The sequence below is a fragment of the Aulonocara stuartgranti genome (genome assembly GCF_965226115.1).
Source record: "Aulonocara stuartgranti genome assembly, chromosome: 1".
NCBI classification, from domain to species: Eukaryota; Metazoa; Chordata; class Actinopteri; order Cichliformes; family Cichlidae; genus Aulonocara; species Aulonocara stuartgranti.
Window position 1 is genome coordinate 31,627,462 of NC_138939.1, and position 10,039 is coordinate 31,637,500.

The window sequence follows — 10,039 nt, forward strand, 5'->3', positions numbered from 1 at the left end:
TTTTTCAACTCTCAGTAATGCCATAGTGATCGTTTGATATATGGACCTGCAGCGGAGTTTAGACCCAGACACGGCTAGTGATGTCAGACTTAACGACCGGATATCAGTACTCAAAATGAGGAACTTTGTTCTATTTAGTTTTAATTCATGATGGTGCCCAATACAATACCAGTCAAAATTTTGGGCATAGTGAGGGCATGCATATTTCTCATGAACTGAATTTAATAAAAATCTGATGCAAAATTACACAAAATTAAACTCTTTGAAACTCCCAAGTGTTTTGGAAAATGTAAATGTCTTAAAATTCAGTCTAAACAAGAAAAAATATTATAATTTAGTTTTTCTCTCAGTGAGCTACTATTGATTTATCTTAAACAATTATGTAGTAGAAAAGTAAGGTATACCCAAGATACACATATTTGGTGGACAGCGCAGTACTACAGCAAAACGAGCTCAACTTACTGTTGGTCAGTGAATAACTCTACAGTAACTATTCACAAATCACAGTAGAGATAAAATGTGGATAATAACCAAAAATAAAGAAACAACCTAGTGTATGCAAACTATTGACTGTAGATATATACATGTGTGTAAATGTTTGGCTGGTCAGCAATCATAGACTGTATATTAAAGACGGATATAGCCACGGTGATATTGTAGACCCTGTTTATGAAGTGTCGACTTGAACATTTTGGCCCTTGTCATCTTTATTTCTTTGAAACCAGACATGACAAGTAGATCCAACCAAGGAACTGACAGGCACCTTAAATAATAGCCTGCTTTAATACTTTATGGGACACTAATTGGCAAAATGCTTTTAATTTTGTGTTAAATAAGAACTGAAACGAACAATTGAGACAAAGTAATCAGAAAATATATAAGATCATAGATCAAGTGAGAAATGGGACTGTTTTCCACTTAACTTTTACATATTCAGTTGGTTTTGCAGCCAGAGGAAACAACCCCTGGTGGCCATTAGAAAGACTGCAGGTTTAAAACTAGAACCTAGTTAACCACCTCCATCGTCCACACTGCTCCACATCGGTCTGCCACCCTTCACCCCCCCAACTCTCCTTCTCAGGCCTGAAACCCTTTCAATAACCTGTTCTCCACACTCTGCACAGTCGTACACTACCCCGCTCTGACTTGCAGCACCTCTGCTCAACATCCCATCAACGACCCGTTCAGTCCTGCAGTAATTATTCATCTTCTTCAGTGTGTATGTGTTTAGAAGGATTTTTATCTATCAATCACATCTAGCTAGCTTTGGCTCATGGTGTAGCAGCTTTCACATCAAAATGTGTGTAAACTTTGTTTTGCTACACAGCCAGGTGTGCTAATATTGAGCTGTGGGGTTCAAAATTACTCAGATTCTAGGTATAAGTGGTAGTTTTTAATATATATATACTGCCCTCATATGATTCAGTACATTGTGGAAAAAAAATTCCCTATATGCTGAGTAACTCCATTTTTGGAAAACTTGTGGAATATCAGATGATAGTTTTGAAGTTTTTTTGTTTTTGTTTTTAGACAGAGCCACATGATTTTTGAAATGCCAGGAAATCAAAATGACCATCTTGGTATTTTAAAGCCTAAAGGCTTCTTCCATCTTTTAAATACAGTCCATTGTCAAAACTAACAATCATGTCTACTTTCATAGTTTGTTTTTTTCCCCACCTAATGTGACAAATAATATCAAACTAGTAATATATAATTCCAGTAGCTCTGTCATATTTCAACAGACCACTATTACTAATCCCAAATACAACATGATGAATTAAAAATTTCCATGCACAGTATTTGCATCAGCTCAATAAACGTCCTCATAGATCATGTTGGGGTCAAGAAGACTAACTGAAAACTAAGCAGTGTAGTGAGCGTCCGCCTTGTTGGGTCCCTCTGCAGTGAGATGTATCAGAGGAGGCATCCTGCACATAGTGGGATTTATTGTCCATCAGTAACTACCCTCATTTATTTGTTCTGCTGTGTGAGCAAGTGGCGTTGGTGCCAGCCCTTGTTGCTGGAGGAGGAGGCATGGAGGGCTCTGGGGGGGAACTGAGATGTTTAAAGTCCAGGAAAACAGAGGTGAATCCAGTTCTTAATACCCTAGTCAAACCTCTAGTCTTCTCTTTTTTTTTTTTTTTCTTTTCTTTTTTTTTGTTGTCTTCTTTTTTTTCTTTCCTATTTCCTAGTAGTTTTTTGTGGGCTGAGTCCTCTGGTGATGGATTTTTTTTTTCCTTCAAATCATATTGGCTCTTGTAACCACTTAGCTGGATTTTTGATTTGAATCTGTACGAGGCTCCTGTGGACAGTGCCCTCTCAGAGTGTCGTTGAGTGTTTGTGCTCTTCTGTCCGATAATAATCCAAACCATTTCTCTCCCATGCTCTCTCCCCCTGCAAGGAGCGGAAGGTACACAACCTCTGCTGTGTTTGCTTATTAGCAGTTACATCTTATTCGGTTCCTTTTGTTTTCTCTACCTCTTTTCTTTCCTGTTGTAGCTGTATGGCAACTCTAATTTTGTGTCCTTGTCTACATTTTATATGGAACTTCCATGTATGCATCATATGGGCCATATTGCATCTTTGAGCATAAAGAAAAGATTTTTTTTTAAAGTATCTATGCTGTTTACACCAAACATGACAAAACTGTCCCAGTTCTGATTCATTTCATTGATGAGCCACGTTGAATCAGCGTTGAGCTTCTCCTCATTGCCCATGTATGCGTTTGATCATGGAAAATTTCTCATAGTGTGCTTTTTCTTTTCCTTTCTTAGCCGTTCAAAGCTTGCATTCCATGTGTAGCCTTTTATTTTGACCTTTCACACTGAATAAAACAAGTTTAAACATGGCTAATTCTTTAAATATGACGTGTTCACCATCCAGTGTTGTTGAGTTAATAATGTTCTGTCTTGTTTTGTTTTGTTTTTTGTTTGTTTTTAGGTTTTCATAGAGCTGAGTCACATTAAAAAGTGCAATACAGTGAAGGGAGTCTTTGTCCTGGAGGAATTTGGTAATTACACCATCTATTGATTCTAGGCCTGTACTCGGCACGGCAGTAACTCAGCTTCACGGCAAATGTATTGATGAAAGCTAATAAGGGTTCACTAAATTGGATAGCCGCCCTCCTCTGGAGCATTGAGACACTGACGTCTGCAGGCGATTAAGTGCGTCATGCATTATTTCGAGGGTGTGGTTTGCGCTTAGTCATATGCAAGTGTTGAGGTTTAGAGCAAGGTAATAAAAAGCCAAAGTTTGTGAGAAATGGTGTGCGCAGTGTAGAGAAGGAAGGCTGAAACGTGTATCATAAATAGCTATGCCAGTTTGTGTAGATGTGTGAATTAAAGGGGACCTGTTCTGCTTGTTTCCAATTCAATTTTTATGTTGGAGTAATTAGTAATCCTCATTGATCTTATACTAGATTATGGTGCAAGCAGTTTAGTCTCATTTTTGCACTCTTCCTATTTAACTTTAAGCCAGCTTTCTGTGATTCGCTGCTACCCACCAACAGCAGCTTTGGACAGCGTGGCAGTAGAGTGGCTCTGCTCACAGTATAAAGATATTTGCTCTCAAACTAGTCTGAATGCTCTGATTTTGGTTCTATATATTTAAAATATTGCACATTTTTCAAATGAGAATCCACCACTGTAGTATTAACATGTAGACACACACAAACTCAGCAGAAAATAAGGACAGGGTCCCCTTTAAAGGTGCCATACAAATATTAGAAATAAAAGCATCATATTAACTGATTTTCCAGAAACGACATAATCAAAGCTTATAATGCTTGGAAATATGTAAGCATTAAGGGCATTTTGCTCATATTATGGTTTTCATTTGTTGACAAAAGCCATAAATAGATCTAAATCTCTCAAGTAACACGAGTCCCCTCGTAGCTAAATGGCAGCCTGTCCTCCATGACAGCAGTGATGTGTTCTAGCCCTGAGTTAGATAAGTTGTTACTAGAATTTGAGCTGCCACCTTTTCAATAAGACTGTAACCTTTTTTAGATCTTAAACCATGTATTTTTTTGGCCTGGTTTAAACTGTTCCATGTTGAGTCAGCCTGAGGGAAGAGAGCAGCAGAGTCTGAATGTCTTTAAAAGCGGTCGATACTGCATCGTGCCTGATACATGAAGAGGAAGACATTTAGTCTCATTAGTAGGATGGTGTAGTGGCTAACACATTTGCCTACGGAGGAGACACAGACCCAGCCTCAGGGGGTCACAAGCTAGGTACTCGTAGTGCCAGATGAATGGGAGGGTTGCGTCACGAAGGGCATCTGGTCTAAAATCTGCGCCAAATCAGTCACACTGATCCATCCGCTGTGCGACCCCCTACTTCAGGGAGCAGCTGAAAGTACAGCTCAAGTATGAGGATTCTGTCCGACCTGAGATGCGTCACACAGTTAGTGGGTTCCTGTTAAGTTTCATGGAAAATGCAAATGTCTGACTGAATGGTGAGCAGTAGCTGTAACTCTTAAACTTGCTCAGACGTCGAGCGCCTGGCTGGGTTACTGTTGTGTCTCTGTGCTGCTTTTGTAATGTTGCCCTCATCTTTGCCACTATGAAAACCTTCATTCTCCAGCAGGTAAAGTGTCGTCACCTTTCTCCTTTCTTATTGAAACTAAACCTGTGCAGAATATTTCCTCACTCCGTCCTTTTCATAGATTTTTTTTTTTCTTCCCCCCTTCCTCTTTCCCCTTTTCTGTACCGCTAATTTTTCCTCTGCTTCTTCCATCACTTGCTTCGGATTCATTTCGGAGATCACCCCAGACTCCATCACTCACGTGGTCATCACTCTCTGACCATCTGTATCTCAGCAAGCGGAGATCTTAGGTGGGACAGTTAGTTTGTGGGGGTTGAGGATTTCTCAGCCCTTTCACCTGTCCAGATCTCAGCCTTTCCATCTCTGCTATGGGTTCAGTTACTAATGAAAAGTCAGCCTGACCCGTGGACAGCGACGTGGTCCCGGGTCGAAGGATTTTGGCCTCTTGTATCGACTCTTCTGTGATGTTTAACTTTGAGTTCACTGGCTGGAAGGGCTTGGGGAGGTCGTCCTTTTTATTGTTTGTTTTTTCATATATTAACTTTGCGGCCTTCTTGGTCGCAAACTCTCTTGTTATGACATTTGTGCTCGTATTTGTTCATCATGTGGGCCATGAACGTCTCACCAACCAATCCAAGCTGAAATTTAACATTTTGCTTTCTTATTTGAAGACAAAGAGAACATTTGATCAGTTCATTAGTCACAATAAGGAAACGCAACATGAGCAGGATTTCACAATTGAATTTTATCTAAGCTAAAAGTAGACAGCCCCTTCTGCCCCTCAATCTGATCTTTAATTGACCTTTATGGTGAACTTTTCTTGGCCCACATCTCATTTTACACCTTGTTGAAAGTCCAACCCTATAACCACACCCCCGCCCCCTCCCAAAAGCTCTCAAATATGAACTCATTGAGGTTTCTGCTGCCTTTGAATTCTCTGTTTTGTCTCTTGCACCGGCGTAGTTCCTGAAACTAAAGAAGTGGTGATCCACAAGTACAAGACCCCGATGGTGAGTCCTCTCTTCCTTTGTCTGAAATCATGAATATATACAGCTATGTGACTGCTGAATGCCAGTGACAAGATGGACACAGCAGAAATGTGTGCTTTCAGACCAGAGTTCATTTCATAGTTCTTTGAACTCTTGGAGTCAAAGAACTGACTTTTTTCTGTGCGTCTGCACCACATGAAGCAGGAACTCTCAAAGTTTATAGAAGATTTTTTGTGGGCTGGAGAATATCCGTGTGCGCTCTGGTGGTGCAAATGCAAACAGGAAAAAGCCCCGAAGGTAAACGTAGTTCTCGGGGCGAGCTCCCCAGTGGGCACTGGGCGTCTGTAGAGCTCTGGTCTGAAAATGCCTTTGGTTTTCATTTCATTTCGACAGTATGCTGACACAAGTGAAAGACCTGACCTGACCTCTGTGTTGATTGGATTTTTTCTTAATTTTATAGTATTAGACAGGTTCTTTTAACACAAGAAAATTGCATTTTAACCACTGTTCAAGAGGTAAACAGCAGAGTGACATCACCTGAGGTTATATAACGTTTAAAGATGCCCGCTTCCATGTATCTGTGGCTCAACGCTGCTTCTTGCCAAACCACCACACTGCAGTGCTGTAGCTTCTTTTTTGCTCAGAAAATGAGGACATTTTAGCAGTTGTAAAACCCCACGATGACATTTCTCAATAATGTGTCAAAAAGTGACACATTTCCCAACTCAAGTAAGACCATAGGATGATGAGCCTTCAGGTTAAAGGTCAAATAGTGCTTCCTATTAAAGAAGTGCAGGGACATTTAAAGATTTGTGATTTTGTACTTCTCTTTTTTTTAAACTGCTCATTAAGTTGCTACGCTGATTAGTGGTTTCCAGCCAGTGGCAGGAACGTGTGTCATGATGCCAGCTCCCGTAGCGCAAATAAAACTGAAGCATTTGTATATAGCGCATCATACCATCATTAGTGGCAAATGATTGACAGAGTGCCTTGAAATACCCCACAGTATATAGACCGAGAGGAGCCTCTTATCCAGCTTTGTTCATTGTATTATTAATAACTGCACGCAGGTGGTTCCCTCTCACTTCCTCGTGTTTGTTCCTCCTCTGCAGGCACATCAGATCTGTTACTCGGTCCTCTGCCTTTTCTCGTACGTGGCGGCAGTCAAGGGGAAGGAGGTGGAAGGAAAACCCAAGATGCTGTCACCGAGACCCCTTCCTAGCTAGTCTACACCCCACACTCTCCTCCCCTTCCCTCTCTCCCTCATCCCTGGCGTGCCTCTCTCTACTTGAAAATGGCATCTCGGCTCCTAAAACCAGACTCGACAATCCCCAACTTCACTCTAAGCACACAACTCCCGCGCTCCCCTCCTGTGTATATACAAACCCGAGACCCTTTTTAGATCCAATTGTGTAGACATGTTTGGTCTGTGATGTCATGTAAATACTTCCAGCTCTTCACCACTGTTGCCCAGATGTTCTTCCCAAACTAGCTAAATGTTTGCCCGCTTCATTACTCTGGAAAAGTTGCTCCCCCCAGAGCTCCTCTGCTCCCGGTGAATGTTTTGCTCCTTGTTCCTGCTAGCAGGACCCAACAGTTTTTACTCGTATGTGATGTGAGGGCTCCACTACCCCATCACCCCCCAAACCCCGAGGCACTGAGTGCTTGCAGGTCCCGCGCACAGCCTCGACGTACAGCGTAGCTTCCTGCCCTCTCCTGCCCGTCTCCATATGACTGTATGACGTATTCTGTGATATGTGGTTACTGTAAAGGTCCAGTCTGTCCCAGTTGGTCCAACAACCAGAGACTGTCGTGTAGTGCGGGATGTTCCATGCTGAAAATGCTACTGTATACTGCACCAGAGCACCGCATGTAAATGCTTCGTTATGGTGTTTGAACCCTAAAATACTGTGAGTGTTCTCAGATGTGTACTCTAGCCCGGCCCACCCGGCTCAATTACTGTTCTAGTTCTACTGTAAAATTTCTCGTCTGTGGTCTGCTGTTATCAATTGCATGTTACTATAAGGATGACAAATAAATATTATATATATATTTCTATATATAGTATTTATTTAATATATACATATATTGACTGTACATTTCTGGAAAACAAAATGTTACAACTGTTAATTTGCTAGATGTGCAATACTTAAAAAGTAGTTAGCCATTGCCAGAGCCAGGTTTTCTCGAGTGAACTGGCTTTCACAGGGTGACGAATGTAAGAACGAGTTTGTTTTCTATAGTACACATCGATCGATTGAATATTACGACTTCAGTGTGACACGAGCATTTAGTTTTAAAAAGGTGATCACAGGTCAATCGGTGCAAAGGACTGCTGCTGTGTCGCTCTCTGTGGGTGCTAACAAACCCCACCCCAATCAGCGATGTCACAGCAGGCGGCGGGGATGCCGGGGTAAATGTCACCGTCTTCTTACAGCTTTTAATTGTAGGCAAAGGCTGCATGGATAATGAGCTACTAAAGGCAGTGCAAAATGTCTTTGATGGTACACATGTGAGCTGTTTGTGTGCCCACTTTGAACAACGGATGTTTCAAAACTTTTTTTCTTTCACTTGACCATAAATACAAGTATGTAAGTCATTAAAACATTCAGTGGTGGGTGATAATCTAGAGACATAATTGTAGATATTTCCATATCTGTGGTACAAACACTGGAGTTACACGCTGGTACTTAATGAAACCCCAATAAAAAGTAGTGGGGAAAAGAAGGCATTTTTAGTAACAGTGTAACATCCGTGCTGGAATTATTCCTGCGCAACTGAAAACACAAATATTCACTAGAGAAGCCGAAACCAGTGTAGGAGCTGCATAATCGACTGATGGGGTGTGGAGAAATGATAAATAAGCCACCAAACCCACAGCAGCAGTTCTTCCTCCTGTGACTGACCCTTCAGACGCGCTGAAGATGCCATCTGTGGTCACCTGATCTCCAAGGAGACGATTGAGTCTTTGTCGTGTCTGGTCCCATCGCTGGCTCGTTTACTTTCACAGTGAGAGTGCGTGGGTTTTTTTGGGGTTTTTTGTGGTTCGCGTGTGTGAATGTGGTGAACACTTTTCTCTAGATCAGCAATATATCAGTACAGCTGTAAGGCTGGAAGATGTTATTTTGATCCTGACATGCTTGTATTTTTAAGGAATTTAACTGTGCAAAAGGAAATCTGAATGTGGAGAAGATGCTGTTAATAAATGACAGAACTTGATCTGAAGCATCTGCAAAACTGATCTGAGAATTTTCTGCTTGAGTTAACTTTTTTTTTTTTTTAAACTGGATTATTACAACTCATCTCTGTTGCTGTGAAATCTGATAGCTGTAAAGAGAAGGAAAAATGACATGAGATGGATGGTGTAAGTATTCCAGTATTCAAAAAGTATTTATAAAATATGTACAGCTTTGGCAATATAATAAAGATGTCCCAAACGAAGCTCTGTGTGCTCGTCATCCTGCAAACAAGGGAAGTGGCAACAGGTGGTGCTAGTTGCTGAAAAGTTTTCTTAAAAAAATAAGTTCACACTGTTTTACGGAAGCAAATGAAGACCTTAGGCTTTCATCAAAAGAAGTGTTTCCATCCATATCTTGATCATGATTGATTTTTCTTCTACGTTGTCCGTGTGATGGGTCCACCATAGCTGCAAACAGTGGCTGAGTAACAAAGATGCAAACGCCACATAAATGCCAGCATGAAGTCTGCAGGAGAATGCAAAACATTTTAAGCACCCATCTTTGCTGCCAGAGAACGAGCCATCACCTGTACGCATGTCTCATCACAGTACAGATCTGTTTCCACTAACAGCAGTGGGTGAGCGGGGCAGCTACTGAATAAAGCTCAAACTGCTTATGGGGACTCGATCGGTTTATAGCCATCACAAAAAGAACTAAAGAGCTGCTGCTCAAAGTAACCTAATCAGAGTGGTGGTTGCCATGACAGCTGTGGCTCAGGAGGTAAAGTGGGTCCACCAATTTGGAGGGTTAGTGGTTTGACCTTCAGCTCCTAAAGGCTGTATCAAAAGGTGCTTAGTCAAGACACTGAACCCCATAGTGCTCCTGATACATCCACTGGAGCGTGTGGGATAGAAGGTGCTCAAAGACAGGAACCAAAGCTCTGTGTTTGTGAATAAAGGAGAAAAGCAAGAGTATACTCACTGGACAATTTGCTAGGTACAGCTTACTACTACAGGGCTGAACCCCCCCTTATGTCTTCAGAGCTGCTTTCATTCTTCACAGAATCAACAAGGTGCTGGAAACGCTCATTAGAGATTCTGGTTCATGTTGACCTGATGGCATCACTCAGTTGCTGCAGATTTGTCAGCTTCTCATCAATGTTGAATATTGCAACTCTTTCCCAGTCTTCAAGTGGTGCCAGTTTCCTGTCAGCTGACAGAATTGGTACCTGGTGTGGTCTTCAGTGCTGTTTTATGCATTCTTTGGTTATAAAGTGTGCTTGTTCAAGCACACTTTTCTTCTGTCATCAACAAGACATTTTCATCCA

The 10,039-nt window shown here is 41.5% G+C and overlaps 1 protein-coding gene across 9 annotated transcripts in view; it reads left to right on the plus strand.

Annotated features, from left to right (window-relative positions):
- The window catches only part of madd (MAP-kinase activating death domain), a 54,503-nt gene extending 45,529 nt beyond the window's left edge, over positions 1-8,974 (plus strand). For 5 of the 9 annotated variants that reach the window (XM_082535174.1, XM_082535175.1, XM_082535176.1 and 2 more), the window contains 3 exons: positions 2,941-3,010; positions 5,508-5,554; positions 6,646-8,974. In XM_082535174.1, coding sequence (XP_082391300.1) covers positions 2,941-3,010; positions 5,508-5,554; positions 6,646-6,759 — 231 coding nt within the window. In that variant the 3' untranslated portion in view covers positions 6,760-8,974. The remainder of the gene's footprint in view (positions 1-2,940; positions 3,011-5,507; positions 5,555-6,645) is intronic. The other 4 variants (XM_082535181.1, XM_082535178.1, XM_082535180.1 and 1 more) reach the window with 1 other exon arrangement.
- Positions 8,975-10,039: the final 1,065 nt, after the last annotated feature.